We start from the raw sequence: 25029 nt of genomic DNA, 5'->3' as shown, positions 1-25029 counted from the left end.
GTGACACCTATCTGACCCTCTGAGGTGCGCAGCCATACACGTCACGTGACTCAGCACCACAAGTGAGAAACATGTAATTGCTTATCTGTTTCTTTATGTTGTTAATATTTATTATTTTCAAGACAGAACACGAATGGGCATCGAAAATTATTATTATTATTATTTTTCTCCCTCCAGCAGATGGCGCTCTAGGCAACCACCTATATCGCCTATGCCTAGAGCCGGCCCTACCTGCCTGTTTTTTCACAGTGCCTTTTTTAAAAAGGAAAAAAAAACACAATGGGTACAGTTTAGTACCTCTGTCATTTATGGTCACACTAGATTCTCTGTCACACACACACACACACACACACACACACACACACACACACACACACACACACACACACACACACACCTGTGACTATCTTTAGTCAGATGAGGTATATGACCTGCTGCTTTCTACTGTTCCCTGCTTTTTTGGTGCATTTGTCGATGCTTATGCTAAAGGGATCAGTTGTGTATTTTTAGTGTGTTTACCCACATTTAAAAGAATCCTGCATATACATGCTAATTTTGGTGTTGAATGAAAATTAAAAAAAAACAAAAAAAAAACAAGTCCTTGAGAGGAACTTGAAATTAGTTGGCAAATTTTTTCCCCCAGTGGAAATGTAGCTGTTTCTGACCCCAGTCCTGAGCAAGACTGCACAACATAACATATATTACACATACATTATACATGTTGACTCTGTTGATAAACTAGGGTTGGCTGTCTAGACTACAAGTGTGTGGTGGGCACGCTTTGAGCCTTTTTTTCTCTAATTGACCTGCTGGGATTTTAAACTAAGCTAGACAAAATCAGTAACCTACTATGCTCTGGTATCTCCAAATCGGTGTTAATGGAAAGGCAGCATACCACACACTGATACTGAGCAGCTTCCAGGTGTGAACGTGGAACTGTGGAACCTGGAATAAAAGAGTACTGCTCTCAGTGAAGCCTCCCTGAATGAATAAACAAAGGTTAAAAAAAGAGTGATAATGTCCTAGAAGGAGCACATGAGAAACTGAGTTGGCCCTTATCTTAAACATGTGAACCCTTATGCTAGTGCTGGGCAGTATGACCAAAAATGTACATCACGGTATTTTTCAAAATTCAAATGGTTTCACTGTATATGACGGTATTTTTTTTTTCATGCATAATCAGGTGTTCACAGCATTTTCTACTGGTTGAGAGAGGAATTACTGCAGTAGATTGACTTAGGATAGTCTATTTTACTGTCATAAAAGTACATTACGCAGTATTCAAGTAAATCTAAAAAGGAAATATAAAACAAGTGTGACTTAGTGAAGAGGCTGCGGCTCCAAAGGAGGCGTGCAGTACACGTCATGATGATGACGTATGTGTTTTTTTCAAGGTGTTTCCCGCTGTCCTCCTGTTAATCTAAACATGTACCTACTGACTGTTTATAATCATATGGATACTGTTATAATGTGCTGTGATTGGGATCCTGACACACCAAACACCCTGGAAAATGACAAAGCCGCGGGCTTATCCATTCACACTGGTTCGGTTCGCCAATACTGTGCCTCTGATACTACCTCTGGAGGCGCATCATAGGCGTAGCGAAATTTCACCCCTCGCCGCATCTGAGACTTTCACACAAAGGAGGATGCTGAGAATTGGCGCAGGATCCCCGCATACAAACGGAAGTGTGAATGAGGCTAATGTCTATCCTATCCATCTTCACCGTAACGTAACACCAGAGCACTACTGTTTACCCTCACCACGCCTCACAGTCGCACCGTGGGTGTTTAGAAGCGCAACATTGAAAAGGGTCCGGTCTGAAACAGTGTCGCACGGTGCAGCGTAGCGTTCCGAATGTTGTGTAATCAAATACACCGGTATGGCGGTACATTAAAAATTCATATCATAACGAAAATATACACCGGTATTCGGTGTGAACCGGTATACCGCCCAGCACTAAATTATGCCAGTTCTTCCAATACTAATGTATGTGGGATTTGCAGGCACAAGTGTACAGCATGATAATCATAAACTCTGAAAGCATCTTAATATGTTCTCCTTTGAATTTGGTGCATGTAGCGGCCACTTCTCTCCTGTTTTAACAAATGTATGAATCGACATTCTCTTAAACTTCTGGGTATTTTTCTACGTGTCTGTGCGTCTTTGACATAGGAGGTTAAGAAGGACAGGAAAAAGGACAAATCTATTCCCCAGAAGGCAAAGGTGGGTGCTGCAAAATCTAACCCCTGCCAACTTCCCCCTGTTTTTAACTCCTCTTTTCCATCCACTCATTAACCCATGGACAGAATGTGACTCTGGAACACAGATTGGCGTCACATATAGTAGTGTCTTTTTCAAATGACTTCTCATGTCAGGCTCTCATTTCCCTCTGTGGTCTGCCTGACAGTTCACATGTCTTTTCCATAACTGAATCAGAGCCTGTAGACATTTCACAGTTGCAGCAACTTGCTTCGAGTGATTTGTGTGTATGCATTTGTCAGGCTGCATCTGATGAAGAGGATGAGGTAGAGAAGGATGGGGGTGACGAGAAAACCACAAAGAAGAAGAACGTAGAAGCAAAGTCCAAGGTGGGTGCTTTCAAGCTCTAAATGTTCACAAATGCACAGGGATTTCTCTGGATTTGTTTGAGACACAGGTGGAAAAGGCTTGAGAACGTGTGTGCCATGCACGGTGTACACAGTTTGTATGCGAATCAGTTGTGTGCTTAAGTGAAAGAAAATCACAATCGCACTTTATGTTTACCAACTTGAGGGCAGACAAAGAAAACGGGACTGAATAAGACCAAAGAGCATCAAGCCTGATAGACAATCTCAATGTCCCACAAAAGAACTTCAGCCCTGTACCTTCAGACTTGGCTGACTTCCCTGCTGAGCATTTGAGTGCGAGATGCTGCAAGGGCCCAAAATGGTATTAACAGGAATGGTACAGCACTGTGCAACAGTTCACTTTAGCCAGTTTACAATTTTTATTTTCTTCATGGCTGAGGACCTTAAGTCACCGAGTGCCTGATTTGAACATCTTCCGGGCTCATGCCTTACAGAGTGGATGAGAAATAATTGTCAAACTATCAATACAGTAAACACTTGCATATAAACTTATTTTTTCTTATTGTTGCTCCTTTCACGTTCAGTGTTTGTTTTATTTTGCCTGTCTGCCTATAAAAACACTCACAAAAATAATAGCAGCACATACACATAACATTTTAAATGAAATGAATACATAAGAATGAAAATAATAAGAGACAATTGGAGAATAATTAAGAACAGGAGTACACATATATACAAATAGAAACACACTCGGAGGTTTCAGGGAAAAAGAAACGTTTTTTGTTTAATCAGTTGTAGGAGGAAATGTCAGGTCTTAGTCATTTAGAGCATTTTTGTTTGTGAATAAAAATGTTGCATATAGAATAATGAAATGAATCAGGTATTCAAACGCGTCATCTTCTGAATTGTTATTATTTTTGCAGGGCCTCCCATTGTAACCTCACGTCTAAACATCACAACTCTATGAACTGTGGGTAATTCCCTCAAGCAAAGTCTGCAGAAATGCAGACTTACGTGAAGTGGCCATAAGGTGCTCAAAATGTCTGCCAGAAAGTAGGGCTGGGCAAAACGATTATTTTTGTAATCGATTAATCTAGCAAAAATGTTTTCGATGCATCGATTAATCTAACGATTAATTTTTCAATTCGATTCGATTTCGATTCGATTAGCGATTATTTCCCCATAATTTGACCTATATAGCAATTTACATATGCTAATTTATGTATCTCAATGAAAAAACACAAATGTCTTCATTCCAATACATTTTTATTGCTCTTAATTTCAAAATTAAGAGCAATAAATTTCATTCCAAAATAAATTCCAATTAATTCCAATTAAATTCCAAAATAAAATTCAAGTAATGAATAGCAAGCGGCCTCATGTCTTTCAGCACTTTGAGGTGCTGGTGCATAGCCATCGTGCTTTTATGATAGGCCATTTCCATTTTACAAAGCTGACAAACAACAGAGTTGCTCCCTTTTACTGTAAAATAGTCCCATACCTTCGAAATACGTGTTCTTTTTTTTGCTGAGTTCAGCGTCAGCTGACTCAGTAACCCCATTCACACTGCCATTTGCATGCGGGGATCCTGCACCAAGTCTACCGGCATCCGCCTCTGTGTGAAAGTTTCAGATGCGGCGAGGGGTGAAATTTCCCTCCGCCTCTGATGCTTCTCCGGAGGTATCAGAGGCGCATTAATGGTGAACCGAACCAGTGTGAACATATAAGCCGGCGGCACGGAGTGAGGGCGTGTCGGTCTGATGGTGTTCACTGTGTGATAACTAAACAGGTCCAATAATACCGCAGTTATTCATGGATAAGTGTCTGTCAGCCTGTCGGTCCGACCGACTCTTCGTCACATTTCTGGCCGAAAAACAGCGTCTGTCCCCGGCAAAAAAACTTTAACTTAAAACTTTAAATCTCCTGACTCCTGAGCTCCATAACTGCTGACTTCTCGATCTCCATCCAGCCCAGATGTGAACCACTTTTTTTCATTTATCAGTTTCTGACAGTGAAGTCTGAGTTGCAGCCTTGTCAGTTTTCGTTTTACCCTGAGTAGTCTTGACGCTGGTCACATTGGATTGCAAGGCTGATAAGGTGCCACTAAATCGAGCCATGTCCTACACCACCCTCTGTAGTGCAGTCTGCAATTTGGCAAACCCTGGTGGCGTTATAGTTGGTGCTGGTTGCGGCTCCTTTTCAGCAGGCCTGGATGAAGCTCTGCTTGCCATGCTAGCATAGCTAGCTCCTCACTTAGCAGCTCTTGTTTTTGGGTTAGTACTTGCCGTTTTCATACTGAAGAACAACTAACTAATACACGTTCACTTGTGGTGGTGTTCACGAGTAGTTCAATGACACTTAATATTATAGGACTCTGTTGAAGCATAATTGTGACTAAATACTGGGGTTCGAGGGGAGCCGTGTTGTCAGACGTCTATCTTGTTCAGTGGTCCCATGTGACTCCCCTACAACATTCTTAAAGGGGAACTACCGTTTTTTACAACCTGGACCTTATTTCTAGCATCAAATACAATCATTTACTCACCCAGATAACTTTGGTGTCATTTGGAGTCGTTCGGACGAAATTAGATCCAGTGGAGCGCCGCGTATATCCATATAATGCGAGTGATCGGGGCACTGAAGCGCAGCCTCTATATAACGCATTATCTGCCGCAAAACTAGTTCATTTCACCAATATTTTGTTATGATACGCTAGTGCTATTCCCCTCTGAGTCAGGGGTTGGCTGTTATCAACATCCACGGTCTGTAGGTTGACCTACTAACCTCTGACCTGGATGATGTCATCTCTGAAAGCCATGCGCACCCACAACAGCCAGCTTGTTTACCTGTAGTTTGCTACTGCTAGTTTTTTGCAACATGGCTGAATATTTTTCTGATTCTGAGGTGGTGGACGATGACTTTGTTTATGATGGACGTCCTTACCGTTTTGAGCCAGAGTACACGGATGAGGAGCTCGTTGAAAGGAGGATGCGGAGGCAGAGAGAGGAACAGCTGGCCAAAGAACAACAAACGGCTGCAGCTAGGCTAAACGGCTAGGTCAACCTACAGACCCCGGATGTTGATAACAGGCAACTCAGAGGGGAATAGCACTAGCGTATCATAACAAAATATTGGTGAAATTAACTAGTTTTGCGGCAGATAATGCGTTATATAGAGGCTGCGCTTCAGTGCCCCGATCACTCGCATTATATGGATATACGCGGCGCTCCACTGGATCTAATTTTGTCCGAACGACTCCAAATGACACCAAAGTTATCTGGGTGAGTAAATGATCGTATTTTATGCTAGAAATAAGGTCCAGGTTGTAAAAAACGGTAGTTCCGATTTAACTATTTTGGTCTTCTCGTTAATTTGGCATTATACATGAAGACATTTCTTTCTTTCTGTAAAAAAAATAAAATGTCACGTTGCTCTGTTCCAGTGATGTAAATGTATATTTGTATTATAGAGTGGGGAAGTGAGATCCGATCACAAGAGGTGTGAGCTGATGGACCAATAGCTGTTCACTTGTGATTGGATCACTCAACGTATGTTTACATGTATGTTTAAATGTGAACCTCTAAGTAGTTAGGAGCGAGGGCTAGAATGATCTGTCATGTACCTATGCTCAAAAAGTAGATAATATTTAATTACCAACTATACATTTAGTAAAGTGATGCAATTGGATATCGGATGTTTACTTAACAACGTACATTATACAATTGAAATATGGATAAATGAGATTCAGGATGTTTAATAATGTTGTCATACTAATTTCTAATACTAATACTGATTTTTACCTATCTACCTGTTTTCCTATATACATAAAATCTACACATGAACTGGTGCTTCATCCTGCATTTCAGAGTTTTCAGTTTTGTAATGCTTCAAACTGCCACTACAGTAAATTATTTAATTTCTTTTTTGTGGCTGATTACAATCTCTTCTTTGAGTTGGCCTACCCCTTGCTGAGGGTCAGTGCAGGAAGATTCATAAATGACTCAAGTCCTACTCTGAGGTCGAAATAGTTGTCTTAGGTCGACTTTCAAAGGGATTGCTTTGGAGGGATTCTGAAATGATTGATTATTACAGGCCCCGTGTTCTGTATTGGGTTGGTGTTGTGTCCAGTCAACCAATCCATTGAGTGTGAGCATAAAAGTCTTAAATTAGGTAGATTAAATCTTTTGGCGCAAGTTAAAGTTGCATGCTAAATTTACAGTTGCACATTGTCTGCCTAGCTTGAACAGATCAACAGTATGGCATAGACAAATAAAACCTAGATAGTCCTACAGTATTTTACCTTATTTAGTAATTAAAGTTAATTTAGTCATTGAACAGCTCAGCCTGAAAAGACATTCACTGGCAGCTGAAAAGAGCCGTCTTTTGATGTTGAGACAAATTTCACTGCATTTCATTTCACTTGAATTTTTGACGCAGACTAAAATGTGTTGATCTTGCTGCAGACACCTTTCTCAATTGCATGCTTTTGTACTACCTACATTTTTTAAATGGAGTTAGTGTTGAATAACAATTGTTTTTTTAGTCACCAGAAAATGATGAGAACGAGAAGCCAAAGAAGGGAAAGAGAGAGCAACCCAAGGCAAGTAATAAGCACTGATGTTGGCTTTGTTCTTTTCATTTTTATCCCATTTCAACATCATCCTTATAACCTTGATGTAATTACCCATGTAGAAAGGAAAACCTGCCGAGCAATCGCAGAGTGAGGGTGAAGATGAGGAGGAGGAAGAAGAGAGTGATGGAGGTGACATGATGATGGTATGTTTGTCCTCTACAAAGCTCTCTTCTCCTTGTATGTTTTGGATCCCTGTTAATGTTTCTCTTTTCTCTGGCTGTAACCGGTAGAGTGCTGAGGATGTCATTGCAGAACAGGCCAAGCAGAAGGAAGATGACCCATTTGCCAACCTTAGCAAAAAGGAAAAGAAGAAGAAAAAGAAAATGGTAATTACTATATATTCAGTTGTGACAGTTTATTTAACGTGTCGAAGTCATGAGGAGTCCTGCTCAGCCTGTGAAAACAGTAGTTCCCAGAGTTTCTTTAAAATAACGGCATTGACTCATTGATGGTTTTTTTTCCTCTCCAGTCCAAGAAAAAATATTTTGATGCTGTGCAGATCAGCTGAGGAATATTGAACATAAAATGAGTGAGCTAAATTAAAGCAACATTATATAACTTTGGACTCGAGCCACCAACCCAAAGTGTGGACCCAAGGGTTACACTTGACAATCAAATATCTTTCTCCAGAAAGTTACATATTGTTGAAAGTATTTATTTGAATTGTGTTTAAAAATTAAACCTAGCGTACAGTTTTTCCTCTTTCTTTCGAGGCTAAAGAATAGTGTTTTGTCTGAAGACAACCTTAGCTATCGCAAGCTAAGTTCTTCACATCCCACGTGTTTTTTATCACAGTTTTTCTTGATTATGGACTGTCCTGGACTTGCAACATAGTTCATTCAATCTGATATTGCCATGTTGGTGTTGTTCCTGGAACACCACATTTATGTTTCTCCAGGACCGTTATTGCAACTGACCAATCACCTTGCTGTAGTAGCAAAGCTTTGTGACTTGGGAGAAAAAGATGAGAAAAATAGTACAAGTACATTCTAGAAGTTATTCTTTCACATGATTAACGTTGTGAAAGGATTTTTTTAACTCAAACCATCTTTTCATTAGCCTAACCAAGTATGTTAGCTGCTTAAAGCTCTGGTCTATGATCTGAGAAAGGTTTGAAAAAAGCATCCCCCCCCACACACACACACACACACCCCTCCCCTCTGTGCTCCTTAATCCCTCCCCTCCGAGCTCGTATCGCTCTCCCCTCGGAGCCTCCCACGACACACCCCCTCCCGCAACAAGCAACAAGAGCAACAAGCCGGCAGAAACCAAATACAGCCCAGCTTTGAATGCGGAGTAACGATGTCGGATTCACAGGTAAAGTTATTACAATGCACGCTGAAACTCATGTAAATCTTGGAAGTCATTACAATGTCCACAGCTAAGCTCCACAGCCAAGCTAGCGTAACGTCATTAGCATGTTACAGCTACGTTACCTTAGAGCTAGGTAATAAGTTACAACAGCTAAGTTAGCCACTTATAAAAGTGATTGAGGGCCAAGAGACTAACAGATGCTGCCGTCAGCTTTCATCACAATGACCGCTTCCACATTGTGGCTGAAAAATAAACCTGTGTGAGTCTCGGACCAGCTGTGTGTGTCCCAGCTGTTGTCTGAGTAGCACCAGACCGCGACACAAACGTGCCCGTAAACCGTAATCTCTTGTTTATGACAGATAAGACACACAAATACACACATCGTAACGCGTTTATGATGATCCATCATATTGACTTAGCAAAGGCTTCGTTGAAAACAAACGGACAAGACCGGGAGGAGGGTTAGCAAAACAGTTGAGTAGTGACCGGGCAAGAGGTTGTTATGGAGAAATAAATCCGGACAAATAAAACAAAAATCCGGAAATAAATCCGAAACCCCTCCGCTTCGCGTTGGGTTTCATTCATCCATTCATTCATCTTACTTGCTGCTTCATTTAGCTGCCACGAGCAAATAAATAGGCTAATTTGGTGTAAACATGATAGCAATGTTAGCTTGTTGTTAGCTTACAATGCTAGCATAGAGGCTAACGTCTCCGTCGAACAAGTAAACAAGTGTTGACAATACTGCAGACGCAGAAATTGTCTCGACACCGTCTAATAACACAGAAACAAACTAACGGCAGCTTTCACAGTCATAAGCCAGCATCAGCATGAAAGTTATCTGTGTCACAACATCCACAATAAAGACGAAAGATTACCTGCTCAACAGAAACGCCGCTGTATCAGCATCGGGTCCATATCTTCGATGACCCGATGTTTATTCGGTTTGAGCCCTCTTTGTTTCGCATCTCCGCTTTGTGTCTTTTCAGTGACAGACTTTCTTTCTTTGACTCTTTGTGGGTGGGGCAAGCAGAGGCAGCTGAACTGCGCAGGGCAAAACAAACCTCTTGTCCGCTTGTAGTTTCAAATGCGGAAGTGGGTCGGGACCAGACGTGAGCAGGAGCAGGAGAGTGAGCGAGGATTGGATCGGAATCCTATTGGAATTGATCCAATAGGAGCCATCCGGATCGGATAGTTGGGTACTTTTGGGTCATAACCACCATCTAAATGATGTTAATAATAATAACAAATCTTTCAAATCGTAGACCATAGCTTTAATGTATTTTTGTAGAACATAAATGTAAATGAGAAGGTTAAATGAGATAAACCTGCTGTCCAGATATGCTGCCCTGGGCAGCACTTAAAACTTGTCCAATTACTTCAACGCCATGCATCTGAACATCATCTGACATTCCATAACAAAATTATGTTTCTTTCCCTCTAGAGAATGTTTTGCTGAAAGAAGTACAAGCTGTACATGATAGTTGGGGAAAGATAATCATGCAGCTGTGGTGAGGGAGACATTGAAGCATTTTCTGTTTGACGGCAGGACTTTAGCAGGGTTATATGTTGATTTGATTTGGTGATTTTGATGTTTATTCAGTTTGAAAACCTCATCTCAAAATGTAGAGCTGAAACAATGACTTGATTAAGTGTTTTACATCAAATCTGCAACTATATTTATAATTGATTTTAATAATTATCAATTTTTGACAAAATTGTCAAATGTTCCCTGGATCCACCTTCTCCAATGCCAGGATTTGCTTTTTGGATTTGATCTTTGGGATCACACAAATAATCAATTAAAAGAGGAGAGAAGAAATCTTGCTACACCTCAAACCTGTCTTAAAGACATCCATGTCTGTGTTGGTGTGTATTGTTGCAGATGGAGTATGAACGTCAGGTGGCCAGTGTTCGTGCTCAGAATGCCTTGGAGGGAGATTTCTCCATTTCCCAGGCTGAGATGTCCTCCAGACAGGCCATGCTGGAGAATGCCTCTGATATCAAGGTTGCACACAAATTACAATATTCTCAAAGAATGGCTTAAAATGTGTTCAACTGTTGGTGTATGAAATTTGGCTTTCTTGAACCATAATGAAAAAGTGATCCTAATTATTTATAAGGACTTAATGTTAAAGCTCTTGAGGTGCTTTTAACAATGAAAAAAGAATTATGATGTTGCGTGTGCTGCAGAAACTGTATTGTCTGTTTGTGAAGATCTGTTGTGTGTTCTTTTAGCTGGAGAGGTTCAGCATATCTGCTCATGGCAAGGAGCTTTTCGTCAACGCTGACCTTCTGATTGTTGCAGGAAGGAGATATGGTTTAGTCGGACCAAATGGGTAAAAAAAAAAAAAAAAATGTATCAATTACTGGCAATGAATACATGCACAGAAATGACAGTACTCAGATAATCAGGTGTTGGGTAGAGTATGTAGATGGAATTAATGTGTAGAACCACTCTGATCATGGAAAATGTTTATAGTTACCATTAACATGAGTCTTGCAGGATCTGACCACAAAGGACAGCTCTCAGTTGGAATTCACACCTTGCGTTAACATGTTTTGAGCTCTCGAGTGACCGCTAGTGATCCGATTTCACTTCCCTGCTCTATAAGCAAATTAACACATACAATACTAAATGTGAACGGACACCATGTTTTTACACAAAGAAGGAAATAAGTTCATGTATAACATTACATTTACAAGAAGGCCCAAATAATTAAGAATTCGTCACAGACCGTGTTTCTTGATATTTTATACAGTTTCTCTGAACTCAACATCTCACAAAATTGTGCTTTTCGTTTTTTTAAGGGGCCTGGGGGACTTTCTCTATGGCAGTAGCCTTTATTAGTTGACATGTTTAGCGTCAATAAAATGTTGTGTTCTTTCATAAATCAAGTGTAAATGGTGAAATCAGATGAAATGGTGTGTTGAAAGAGCTGCTAAATGTTGGCAAGTAAGACACACTTGAAGCAGACAGGCTGGTACAGCCATGCTGCCACAAACACTTTTTACTGAATTTACAACTGTCAATAACTTTCAGAATTGTGCGATTTAAAATAAAAAATTTAGTCAGGATAGTGTGGTTACTAAGTAAATAATGAAATCAGTTGAAACAGGCAGTGCGTTTGAGTTGAATGGACTTGCATTTCTATAGTGCTTTTCTAGTCAACTGACTGCCCAAAGCACTTAACAACACTTGTCACATTCACCCATTCACACCACACACTGATGGCAGAGGCTGCCATGCAAGGTGCCGGCCTGCTCATCAGGAGCAAATTCAGTATCTGGCTCAAGGATACATCGGCTTGCAGCCGGAGGATCTGAGGAATCAAACCAGCTACCTTCTGATTACTGGATGACCCAACATCCTGAGTTACAGCCGTCGCAAAAACATCTGCTGTTAACATTGAGATGTAACAGAGCCAAAACATGCAATTTGCATCACAGTGAACCAAATTGAAATCAGCATGTAATGCATTCTGCATGTTGTCGTGGCAGCCTCTTCTTGTTTTTGCATAGATGACATCATTTGGTGTCCTGTCACTATAACAACTATAACAACCATCACATCCTGCACTGATGACATCCATGTCGGGAACATATCAGGACACATGAGTGTTTACACTTTAGAATTCATGTGGTCAAATGCGTCCCAGAACACCTTGACATGTGGTATCAGTGATCAGATCACAATTCGTCTCGGTGATCAATTGCCCCTGTATTTGGAGCTTTCCACTTGTGCATGAATCCCCGGAGACGCAAGTTCATGCCAGGTGTAAACGGGATGATGAACGTGGTGCAGATGCTCTCTCACATACCAAACTGAAAATTGTCGACATATCCTTGATGAATACAGCATGATACCAAAAGACACGTTGGAAACACTCCTACTTTTCAAATCAATCTACACACTCTCTCATGCCCTCAACTAGTTGTAGAATCTGTGTTGTCAATGTTTATATTCTTTGACTTTTGTAAGGAAAGACTGAAGGACCAGAATGCGTGTGTGTGTGTGTGTGGTAGTAGCCGTAGCCGACTGCAGGTTTGCTTGTGGTTTGATCAGTAGCCAGGTTACAGTAGGTTGTAAAATTAGCCAGCGTGTTGCTCGATGTTCACCTGTACATTGATAATAACTGATTCAGGGTTCTCTTATCTTCTCATCTTTCAGCAAAGGAAAAACCACATTACTGAAACACATAGCCAACCGAGCTCTCAGTATTCCCCCTAACATTGATGTTCTGCTGTGTGAACAGGGTAAGTGACCTGTCAGAATGTGCTCTCCAACGTGTCTCTGTCCATGCTGTTATCACCCACTGACTCTGTCCTGTGCTTGTCTTTCTGTTAGAGGTGGTAGCTGATGACACGCCAGCAGTGCAGGCAGTGTTAAAGGCAGACACCCGTCGTCTAAAGCTTCTGGAGGAGGAGAGACAGCTCCAGGCTCGTCTGGAGAAGGGAGAGGACAATGTGGCTGAGAGACTGGAGAAGGTCTGTCTGTCTGTCTGTCTGTCTGTCTGTCTGGACAAAGCAGGACAAAAGCTGGACAGACCAGTTAAAACATGAACTGGTGGAGTTAATGTCAGTAACCTTTGCTGATTTAGGGCCAGTTGCAACAGGGCTGTATATCTGCTATTTGTTTTAGATCCCAGTACCATGGGGTCTAAGAATATTCCTGGTGGACTGTTAACTGAAAGCCTCCTGCAGTGTTGTTGTAGTTACTGTCTCTAGAAACTTCTATAAAAAAAAAATATATATCACAGCGACTCTCAGCCCTCCTGACTGAGACTTTAGTGAACTTTCTCGCAGAAAACAGCATCCCTGACAGGGTTCGTGGTTTACTGATGGTGATTATGTAATAACATAACTGTCATTTTCCACGATGCATGGTGGGTCAGCATCTCATTCAAAACACATTATAACTGCATCCATATTATTATAAACAGTCAGCGGATACATCAGCCTTATGCCTACATTAACTGACTGCTCTTGTTTCTTGATCCGTCTCCATATTCATCCTCCTCGACAGGTCTATGAAGAGCTGAGGGCAATTGGAGCTGCAGCAGCTGAGGCCAAGGCGAGAAGGATCCTGGCTGGTCTGTCATTCACCCCTGAGATGCAGAACAGACCCACCAAGAGGTTCTCTGGAGGATGGAGAATGAGAGTCTCCCTCGCCAGGTACACCATTACAAACTTCATGAATAGAACTGGTCCACTATAGACTGAATCATTGTGACATTGTGCTGATAACATATATGTACTGTGTGCTGTGTACTCTGCTAACTGCTTCTGATAAAGAACAATCTGAAATAACATCATGAAGAAAGACAATTACATTTGAAAGAACAAACATTGTGATTTGGTCTATGAACCTGTGAGAGGTTCTTTTTCACTCACTCTTACCTTCCGTACCCACAGAGCTCTTTTCATGGAACCCACTCTACTGATGCTGGACGAACCCACCAACCACCTGGACCTAAACGCTGTCATCTGGCTCAACAAGTATGAAGCAGCACTTTGAATTAATGTGATTGCCTATATCATATCACTGAGCCTTTTTAAAATGGTAGTTTTGAATTAGGATTAATAATGGGAAGGGAAATTAATATAATAACGGTCAGCCCTGGTCTGTGGATGAAGTTAACTTAGCAAATCTGAGTTACAAAGTTTACAATACATTTCCAAATCCAACAATTCTTTACACAACTATTACTAACAACTTAATTTTACTAACAACACCAGCTTCAGACCAAACTTTGTTGTAGGGCTAGGCAATATGGCCTCAACATAATATTGTGATATTTTTAGGCTATACCACCGTACACAATATATACTCGATACTTTGAAATCTCTTCAAAAGTGCTTCATAAATGTTAAGATGGGCAACAAAACTAAATATAATATGTTTGCCCGAATAACTCTATCGATACTGTGTGGATGACTATTGGTAGTTTCACAAAATGAGATTTTTGATAAATTACCATCAGTAATGTGGATATAATGACTGAGTGGGTGAAGACAAATATTAGAACAAGTAGAACAGTCTGGCAAGTTCTGGTAATGGCATCACTTCACTGTAATGCAGCCTTTAAACCAGGAAAAAAGAACCATCATGCATATCCATATGCCACTGGCGGAGTGGTTAGCACTGTTGCGGTCCTGGGTTCATCAACCAGCTGGGGCAGGGCCTTTCTGAATGGACTTTGGAGCACACTGAGGAAACCCATCCAAGCATGGGGAGAGCATGCAGTTTCCCCCAACATAATAGCTTGTACATTTATATTGGGTTAATTCTTCAGCCATTGGCACTGGCTAAGATCTGGAGTTGGTCCCTGGGCACTGTTGTTTGCTGCCCAATGCTCCCTTGGGATGGTTAAAATGCAGAGATCAAGTTTCACTATGTTGTATGATATGTGATAAAAATTAAGATTCTTCTTCTATCATGATAATCATATTCAACAACTAAGACCATATATAGTCCTTTGTCGCAATAACAATATGAGTTATTAGCTAGCTCTACTTTGTCTTTGGTCTTATTTAGTGATCTGCCTCCATCAGCTACAGATGGCTCGGTCATTTGGCTGCAGAGTTGATAAGGCAAATTATTTGATGTAGCTCTAAAATATTAATACAGATTTGTTTCTTTTCACTTCCACTTACAGCTACCTTCAGGGCTGGAAGAAAACTCTCCTCATAGTTTCCCACGACCAGAGTTTCCTTGATGATGTGTGTACAGATATCATCCACTTAGACAACCAGAAACTCTACTACTACAGAGGGAACTACTGTAAGTATCCTCATAAATTGGGGATATTTGTCATGCTTAAGATAACTTTTAAAATAAATTTAGTTTCCCACAAAGAAAATATTTTTACTCCATTTGGTTTGTCCGTTTAGTGTCCTGTTAGCTAAAAGGCTGACATTTTCCTCCTTGGAGAAAATTAACTGAGTGGATCTGAAATTCAGTTTGTAGAGCAACTGGATTTTGTACTTGTCTTTGTTGAAAAATGCTAATTTCCTAGCAGGTTTATTACATATTTCTGCAGGGTTAGAGTGTTGAAATTTCTCGATTTACGACGCATCACGATGCGGACGTGGAAGATTCAGTATCGATGCAGAGACGGAGCATTATAGAGAGTCTTCAGATTATGTTGATTGTCCGGCCTCAGCTGGACAATAAAGTTATGTTGCAACAGTGCCCCCATGCTTTGAAATGTGGGCGGCCATTAGGCTAACGTTACTTATGTAGGAGGTATGTTGGAGGGAGACAGACATCATCTGAGCGTGATAATAAAAACTCACCTAGTATTTTTTTAAACGGACATCTCATGTTGGATTTTATGAACTTGCTGGGAAGCACGAACTGGACGAGACCAACACTGAGCGTGATCTGCCTCACAATAATTACTCTGCAGCCATAAATAATAACTGTTACAGCAAGCTCAGCTAATCAGCCAAGATCTGAGGAGGTGCTGTCAACTTTGCCATCCAACTCTGAGAGAGGTGTGAGCAGCAGATTCAATAGATGCCTTAGTTTAAAGCTGCAATTTGAAAACAGTATTATTGTAGAATACAAACGTGTAAGGCACTGCAGATGGATAAATGTTTTGTCTTTGTAATGTTTATGTATTGAGGTACAGATAATTGAAAAAATGCAGCTTTTATTTTGTAGACTGCTGTAGTCTGATTATTGGAAGGACTTTCTGAATTAAAGGGGAACTTAAATGATGAAAAAGTAGCCATATGCAGTAATATAGATCATTGAGGGAGTCATAAACTGAGATGCATTGAGAATCATTTTGCATTTGAGTCGTTGACAGCTGAATCTTAATCGAATCGTGAGGCCAGTGAAGATTCACACCTCTAGTTCTCATACAGTTGGAATATAACACACTTTGAATGATTACTACATTAAAACAGAGAATTAATAGAAGATTACAGCAACCCAACAGTGAGAGTTAAAAATATGTAAAAAAATTGTGGGAAAACTAGCAGGCCTGAGATTGTGATATGGGTAGATGGTGGTTTGGTTAATTACTTAAAGATTTATTCAATTTTGCTTTTATTCAAGTGACCTTCAAGAAGATGTATGTGCAGAAGCAGAAAGAACTTCAGAAACAATACGACAAGCAGGAAAAAAAACTCAAAGATCTGAAGGCTGGTGGCAAGTCCACCAAACAGGCTGTGAGTATAGCTCTCCACCCAGGATCTAGTTTCATAAATCTCAAATGTCTTGTGTCTGATATCATGTTTTTTTAATGTCTCCTCTTAGGAGAAACAAACTAAGGATGCCCTGACCAGAAAGCAGCAAAAAGGCAAGAAGAAGGGAGGTCAGGAGGAGGAGAGCCAGGAGGCCACAGAGCTGCTGAAGAGGCCTAAAGAGTACACCGTCAAGTTCACCTTCCCAAACCCACCTCCTCTCTCACCACCCATACTTGGACTTCACAGTAAGAACATCTGCAGACTACAAATTAATTTAATAGAATTATACTGTATGCTTGTTGCATGTCATATAGTCAACTCCTCTGGGATGTAATTGCATAACAGTAGTTCAGTAAGGACAGTCTGTTGTCATTAGACCCCATCATGATATCATCGTATCATAAGGGGGCAATGAAGCCGTGTGTGGTGAAGAATCCCGCCTGACTGAGTCTAGACCCCGGTGGTAGTGAGTGGATGGAGAGAATGGCTCAGATCTGGATGGATGTGAAGAGGAGTGGGCCTCTAGAACGCTGGAGGTGAATGCGGTGGAGATGGGTTGCGACGATTCGCACTGAAATGACAGCTGACAGCAGCAGAGGAGAACAGATTTGAAGTTTGGCAGCAATGATATGATTGGCCTAATAAGACCGTGGCATAATCTGGTTAGTTAAACTGAGAGTAAATAGTCAAAGTCAGCTGATTGTGAAGGATGTGGGTGAAATATGAATGATGAGCAACATAAAAATAGTTTTCCTGATTGAACTTCTGAAATTTGCCTAAGAGGTTGACTCCATGGTTTCTTCCCTGTACAGGTGTTGACTTTTGCTATGAGAGCCAGAAGCCTCTCTTCAAAAACGTGGACTTTGGAATTGACATGGAGTCGAGGAGTAAGTATGCTATAATTTTACAGTAACTTGAGAATATTGACACATATGCTACAAAGAGACAAACTGCTGCAACACAGGTGGCACTGTTCACATATTTTTTCTTGTGTAGTTCATGTGTCTTTGGGCTGAATTAGCCCCTTGCTAACAACAGAAAAACTTGAGAAAGTCTTGAGAACTTCTTATGGCGAAAGATAAATCTCAACACCTAAAGAAGTTAAGTAATTGTTGATGTTGAGATCGTTGGAGAAAAAGCACCATTGTAGATTAGTTTCTCTTCCAAACTTCCCTACATTGTTGTTTGTTCCGTCTGTTGCTGATAATTCTCATCATGAAGTCCTGTCTCTACAGTTCCACCATTTATTTCAATTCTGAAAAGGGTTTTTCTTCATTCTTCTAGTTTGTATAGTTGGACCCAATGGTGTTGGGAAGAGTACTCTGCTGCTGCTGCTCACTGGGAAGTTAAATCCTGTAAGTGTGAAGATGTGCAAAAAAATGCGCTAAAATGCATGTATATACAGCTGAGTTTGTTTTTTTTTTCTTTTCAATAGACATGGATTTATTGAATTTTGGCATTAACAATTCACTAATCACGAATTAGTCACCAATTCACTTCTTTCATTTTATTCAAGAGTGAAAGAAGGAGACTCCAAACCTCATGAAATTTGGCTGATTTCTTTCTTCATTGTATGTGTCATTATTTCAGACAGGGCATTCATAGAGCTCCTTAGGCCAGTGACCAAAGGAAAGGGCTTTTTACATACTTCAAAAGACAGATTAATAATATTGCTTGCAGTTAATTTAAATCAGTCATTTTCTTCTTTTTGCTGTTCAAAGTACTATCCTCTTGGTAAAAATAAAGAATACAAAGTTTAGGGGGATGGGCGATGGGAATTTTCAGGTAATTTGAGAAATACGTTTTTATAACTTCACTCCAGAACCTTTTTATGTCCGCACAATCAGGAGTATTTGGATTAATTTCATTCAGTCTGACTGGAGTAAGTCCTCATTCCTCATTCAATTGTATTGAGTTAGTCTGAAATGGGTTTCATTGTTAAGAATTAAGCACTTGAGCATATCTCATTCCACTCTTAACTCGTTCATCCATTGAGTTAATTAATGCTCGGAGGACCTGCTCAGGATCCTTGTGGTATTTTCAGCAAGATATCTGAGCCCTACCAATAAAATTATTCACCAATACATTTTCTGATATAGAACAAGGAGGTTGTTATTTAACGTGTCTGTGCATAAATGAAACTCCTAAACTTAAAATATATTTTAAAAAGTGCGTCTGAGGTATACCAAATTTGTTCCTGACTGGATATTTCTTTTTTAGACCAAAGGTGAGATGAGGAAGAATCATCGTCTGGTGAGTAACATGCTGCTGATGTTTGACCTTCCAAATATCGTTTTTACTGTTCTAGCATTGGTTTTCATAATGTTTTCATCATTCCCAATGTGAGGACCAGGTGGAGTGCTGGCAATGACAATGAAAGCCACATAAATGAGTTTTACATGTCTAGAAAATTGAGGAAAATAATTTACATTAAATAATTGAACTTTTTCACCAAGTGAAGTCCAATTATTTGACTCCAGCACTATGACTTTCTGTTTCATCAAGCTAAGGGTGTAGCTAAGTTCTTTCTGAAATTTCTTAATGTACAGTGGGGTTCAAAAGTCTGAGACCATTGATCAGGATACTTTTATCAGAATATCTAACATTTGGTACGTCCTCCTTTTGCTTTAAAAGCAGCTTGCACTCAAGTTCGCATGGACTCCACAAGTTTGGTGACTGTGGAGTGCATGTCCATGACAGTAAATAGGAATTTTTTCATCATCCACTGTGAAATTCTGGTATTTCTTAGCCAAACTCAGGTGTTTGTCTGTATTTCCCTCCTGAGAAGTTGTTTAGAAACTGCTCCTGGTCCTGAGACTGTAGTGTCTCAGAGGACGAGGAGCAGCCTTCTTCTGACAGGACGACTGCTGATTGGACTCTCGTGTTGTGTATTTAGTAAATTCTGTATCTGTGATGAAGTTGCTTTTCTGTGTCGGTGAACTTGGCTTGATGTATTAATCTTCTGATGGTGTGATCTTTGGCTTTGCCTGAGCTTTGAATACAACTGATCTAGTTTCTGCAAAGCATTTAAGTTCCATGCACTGCCCTCCTTGAAACCTTTAGTCTAGCTATGATTTGATACTAGTGACACTTCCATTTACTTTCTGTATCCTTAAACTTTATGATTATTTCCAGGTTTACGTGACAATATTTGAGATTTTGTAATGTGGTCTCAGACTGTTGGACCCCTCTGTCTGTTCTGTTCTTTCTGAAGTGAACAGGCTGTCTGTCACACAGTGTGAACACATGGTTATACAGTAAACACTCTTTAGTGGCTCCCGAATATTGGTCAGTATGCATGAAGAAAAGTTGGTTGAACTTTGGTGTTCTGTCTGCCTACAGAAAGTGGGTTTCTTCAACCAGCAGTATGCTGATCAGTTGAACATGGAGGAGACTGCGACAGAGTACTTGATGAGGAACTTCAACCTTCCCTACCAGGACGGCAGGAAGTGCTTGGGACGTTTTGGCCTGGAGAGCCACGCCCACACCATTCAGATCTCCAAACTCTCTGGTATGAACATCTATCACACTTGTACTTTGTCCTGTAAAACTGTCATGACATTCTAACATTGTGTCTGGATTCTATCTCTTACAGGTGGCCAGAAGGCCAGAGTAGTGTTTGCTGAGCTGGCCTGTCGTCAGCCGGATGTATTGATCTTGGTAAGGGCCACTGAGCCTTTTAACGACACTGTTGTACCACGAGAATAAATACTATGACTAATTGACTTCTTTCTCTCTCATAGGATGAACCCACCAACAACTTGGACATTGAGTCAATTGATGCCTTATCGGAGGCCATCAATGAATACAAAGGAGGTAAGAACAATGATTCAGTAAGAAGGCTTATTGTGCATCTTGTAATTTAAGGATCATAAGAGTGTTTTGGCACTTTTAAATACATGTACTGCAAATTATGCATTGCGCTGCCCTGGACAATTAAACAGTCACACCGATAGTGCACAACATGTCTATATCTGGTTGATTAGACCAGTTTTTATTGATGAGTAGCACTGCTAAAAAAGCTCTCCAAATTTGAGGATCAACACTTTACAATAAAGGAGAGGCGAGCCACTGGAGTTGAAGGCCATTAGGGATGTGATGCACTCCAAGCCGGATGACCAGGACATACTCATTTTGTTTATTATCTGTTTTCATATCACAGATGATGAGCATTAAAATATGGGTCTTAATATATTATTATTTTTCATAATCGTAAGTAAGGTCCATACAAGAAAACAATCAGAAATGTAACTTTATTTAAAAACACAGCAAATATCCATAGATGGATAGATAAAGAGCAGCAGCATGGCGCAGTGGTTAGCACTAGCCCCTTTCACACTGCCTCTTCAAGGCGGGAATCTTGCACCAATACTCTACCTTGTAATTTGTGTGAAAGTAGCAGAGGGGGAATGAGGGGGCAAGTTTCGTTCTGCCTCTGATCCGCAAGTGGAGGTAGTAACTGAAGCCCTTTTCACACAGTGATTCCGCAATGTTGGCGCAACGAGGCTCGCCTTTACACCGCCTTTGTTTGTTCACACTGAACCAAGTAGCGCCAACCAAGCCGCTCTAGTGTGTCATTCCATACAGCAAGCCGGCGTTGCGGAACCAAGAGGCGTGATGGTACACATCATAACGTTGAGTTTCCATCCGGTTACCACCTTAATCTAACCATGTATCCACCGACTATTTATAATCATATGGATGCTGTTATAAAGTGTTGTAATTGAGATGCTGACCCACCATGCAACTTGGAAAGTGACAAAGGGAAATGTTTTGTTCTAAATGACATCACATAATCACCATCAGTGAAAGAGGATCCGTTTGGCTGGTGATTTTTTTCTATATAAGTTGTCAAAGACCATAACTACAACAACACAATAGTGGAAGGAGAGGAAGGTGAGTTAAAGTTTTTGCTCTAAAATTGTGTCACATAATCACGCTCTCGCTGCCAGGGATAGATGCTGTTTTTCAGGCAGAAATGTGACAAAGAGTCAGTAGGACAGACAGGATGACAGACACTTTTCCACATATGGATGCTGAAGACACAACCAGTTACCACATTACTGTTGTTTGGTCTTGTCACTTTGCTTTGTGGGGACATTTCTCTTTTATTTGAGAAGTGTAGGATCTGTTTAGTTGTCAGACTGTGAACCCCATCAGACGAGACACTCCTGTTCTATGCTGCTGGCTTACACATTCACACAGACGTTGTCTCACCTCTGATGCGGCTCTGTTACTACCTCCAGTGGTGGATCAGAGGTAGAATGAAACTGTCCCCGCCATTCTGCCTCTGTAACGTTCACACAGATGACAAGACGGAATATCGCCGCAAGACTCCTGCCTTGAAAGGCAGTGTGAATGGGGCTGGAGCCTCAACAGAGGCGAGACAACATCTGTGTAAACGTGTAAGCCAGCAGCGCGGAACAGGAGTGTGATGAGCTGATGGTGTTCAGTCTAACAGCTAAACAGATCCTTCACTCATCAGATAAAAGAGAAATGTCCCACACTTCAACCCACAAAGTAATGTTACACAACACAAAGTCAGTGGATACATTTTTAGATTTACAGGTGGAAACACTTTTAAAAATGTTCTGATTCACAATACGTGCACACAGATTTTGCCCTCTTCTCATTGATCAGCTGGAGGCACCATGGATACAAGCAACCCAGCACAGCTACTGACAGTCCTATCTTTCTACATAGTTTGAGTACATTGCTGCCAAACTTCAAGTGTTGAAGTGCATCTCTGTGTGCGTAATGTGTTGCGTGGATCTCAGTCCTCTGATGACAGGTAATGGGGGGGATGGGGTTTGCGTGGGTAAAATAATTCATCTTTGATGAGGAACATATTAATAACATAACCTAAAGGACTCCAGCAGCAGAAACATTAAGTGTGTCTCACCCTTTAGAGACGATGCGCACGTTTACGCACAAGAAAGTTTAACTTCATTGAGCCTTGAAATCCGACTCCTGAACTCCATCACTGCTGTTTCCTCTGCAGAGTATCCTCTGTACTGTCCTGTATATAACTACAGATTTAGTTTTGCTTCTTAAATGAGCCATGGTGTTTGCTACAGTGACATTACTACGTGCATCGGAAGGAAGCCTTTAAATGACTGAAAGCAGTCTCTCTAATCATTAAAGCACAGTGTACATGCGTTGTGAACCTGTCTATGAAGGTGCATCTTACTTTATGAATACTGAGCCCTCTATATAGCAGGGGTTAATTCATTAGGTTAATTCTCTGGTCAGTGCCTTCGATCTGGAGTTGATCCCCAGGTGCTGTACATCGGTTGCCCACTGCTCCTCTGGGATAGATAAAAAACACAGAGTACCAGTTTCACTATGCTGCACATTGTTTAATATGTGATTAAAAAATAAAGTTTCTTCAAAAAAAAATCTTCTCCAAAAGGAAAAGCAGGATCCACAAACAAGTGATGAATAAAACGGACTACACAGAATCTGTACTACAGTTTGTAAACTGATTTAACCTGTTAACAGTGAGTGTCATTCAAATCACTTGTGTGATTATAAGTATGAAGTCTGCTCCACAGTATTCTTAGTGTTGGAGAGCCACAGCATACTATAAAAAATAGACATTTCACAGCCAGGCACATAGCATTGTTGTGGAGAGAAGTAATGCATTTATTGATTCTTAAAGTTGTATAATAAATGCCTGTCGTCTTGGCTCTGCATAGTTCAGAGGAGGAGATGGCATGACCTTAAAGGGGTAGGACACTGATTTTACACATCAAAGTGTGGTTATTGTTGAGAGGAACTTGTGCACTTAGGAACACATTTTTTACAAAGTCTTTTGTATTTCCAGAAGGAGCTGTGTAAAGTGACAAATGTCCTCAAATTATGTTAGAGATCAAAAAAATATAATAAAGTTAACTAATCCTTTGAGCAATTGTTTACATTAACGTTACAACTTATTTTTATAATACTTTGTAAATGGTTAATAAATACTGTGTAGTTAATCTATAAAAATTTGGATGGCCATTACAAAGCTGCATCTGGTGTTTAAATCACTATAAACCAAAGTTTAATTAACTATAAACTTAGCATTTATTCATGATGATTATTAGTTTTAATTATTTTTGTTACCTGATTTGTTTATTTTTAACTATTCACCACGAGTCTAGCAACGTTATCAGAGTGCGATGTAAATGGGTGGAGTAGTCTTTAATGGTTACTGTTGGTCACTTACTTCTGTTGCACTGTTTCTAAATGACATTAGAAATATCTTTGACATGCCTCTACTGACGTCGACTGTTACTGATCAGCTCACATATAATGGAAGCCATTTTTATCAGAAAAACAGATGAAAAGTTGGAAATGATAAAAAATAAACAACTAAATAATTTAGAATACAGATACTATAAAATTATGAGCTACTAAGTTCTAATTTTGCAATAGTAAGCCAAAATTGAGCTAAATCAATTTTGGCTTAATTTGACTTAGTGTCTTGTAATTTTGATGTAAATTACTCACGATATCTGTCAAAATTACATTAAATGAGTAATTTATATTTGTCATCCCACACATTTCATTGATACTGTTCTTGGTGGGAAAGGGCGTCCATAAAGCATTCACTAGTAGTTTTATCTGTGATAAGCTAAAATTGGATGATATGATCCTAGAATGTATTGATGAAGCTCTGTGTTGGAAGTGTGTAAAAACTCTGTAGAGATATATGCTGCATGTAGTCAATCAGTGATGCCTAAAGAGAGACGCTAACCGCTAAGACTACAATCTAACGGTCAGGTAAATGGTAGAGCTGTTCCCCACATCTTTAAACATCGGTGTACTGGTTGGCTTGACATTACTAACATACTTTTCGTTCTTATCCAGCTGTAATCATTGTGAGTCACGATGCCCGGCTCATCACAGAGACTCAGTGTCAGCTGTGGGTAGTGGAGGACCGCACGATCAACCAGATCGATGGAGACTTTGATGATTACAAGCGGGAGGTGCTGGAGTCCTTGGGAGAGACCATGGTCAACAAGGTCAACCCGTGATCACACTGAGCCGCTGTCAGGACACATTACAGAATTACACTGTGTCCCTCAGTCATATGCTCCCTATGCTCCATCTGGACTGGTCAGCATGTCTCATAAAGTAACATTGATAATTAAAAAAATGTTTTCTTCTGGATGGCAACTTCTTTAAAGGGTTGAAGTCGGACGGATACTGCAGTGTTGATCCTACTATTAATTTCCATAAATATAGAGGGAGGTGAAATGTCTGGAATATGATCTGTGGTTATGATTTACTAAAGTTAAACAATAAAATAAATGCAAGTTTTCATG

At 40.3% G+C, this 25029-nt stretch overlaps 1 protein-coding gene across 3 annotated transcripts in view; it reads left to right on the top strand.

Moving 5' to 3' along the window:
• The window catches only part of abcf1 (ATP-binding cassette, sub-family F (GCN20), member 1), a 29971-nt gene extending 4946 nt beyond the window's left edge, over positions 1–25025 (top strand). For 2 of the 3 annotated variants that reach the window (XM_084379270.1, XM_084379269.1), the window contains exons 7-27: positions 2177–2227; positions 2506–2592; positions 7115–7171; positions 7264–7347; positions 7435–7530; positions 10404–10526; positions 10757–10857; positions 12690–12775; positions 12867–13006; positions 13545–13693; positions 13934–14017; positions 15178–15302; positions 16587–16699; positions 16788–16962; positions 17530–17604; positions 18002–18072; positions 18938–18970; positions 20060–20228; positions 20313–20377; positions 20461–20533; positions 24572–25025. In XM_084379270.1, the coding sequence (XP_084235396.1) occupies positions 2177–2227; positions 2506–2592; positions 7115–7171; positions 7264–7347; positions 7435–7530; positions 10404–10526; positions 10757–10857; positions 12690–12775; positions 12867–13006; positions 13545–13693; positions 13934–14017; positions 15178–15302; positions 16587–16699; positions 16788–16962; positions 17530–17604; positions 18002–18072; positions 18938–18970; positions 20060–20228; positions 20313–20377; positions 20461–20533; positions 24572–24738 (2124 nt within the window). In that variant the 3' untranslated portion in view covers positions 24739–25025. The remainder of the gene's footprint in view (positions 1–2176; positions 2228–2505; positions 2593–7114; positions 7172–7263; positions 7348–7434; positions 7531–10403; positions 10527–10756; positions 10858–12689; positions 12776–12866; positions 13007–13544; positions 13694–13933; positions 14018–15177; positions 15303–16586; positions 16700–16787; positions 16963–17529; positions 17605–18001; positions 18073–18937; positions 18971–20059; positions 20229–20312; positions 20378–20460; positions 20534–24571) is intronic. The other variant, XM_084379271.1, reaches the window with a different exon arrangement.
• The last annotated feature ends 4 nt before the right edge of the window (positions 25026–25029 follow it).

The sequence above is a fragment of the Pagrus pagrus genome (genome assembly GCF_965226575.1).
Source record: "Pagrus pagrus genome assembly, chromosome: 17".
Taxonomy (NCBI): domain Eukaryota; kingdom Metazoa; phylum Chordata; class Actinopteri; order Spariformes; family Sparidae; genus Pagrus; species Pagrus pagrus.
This window is presented reverse-complemented; position numbering and strand designations above follow the sequence as displayed.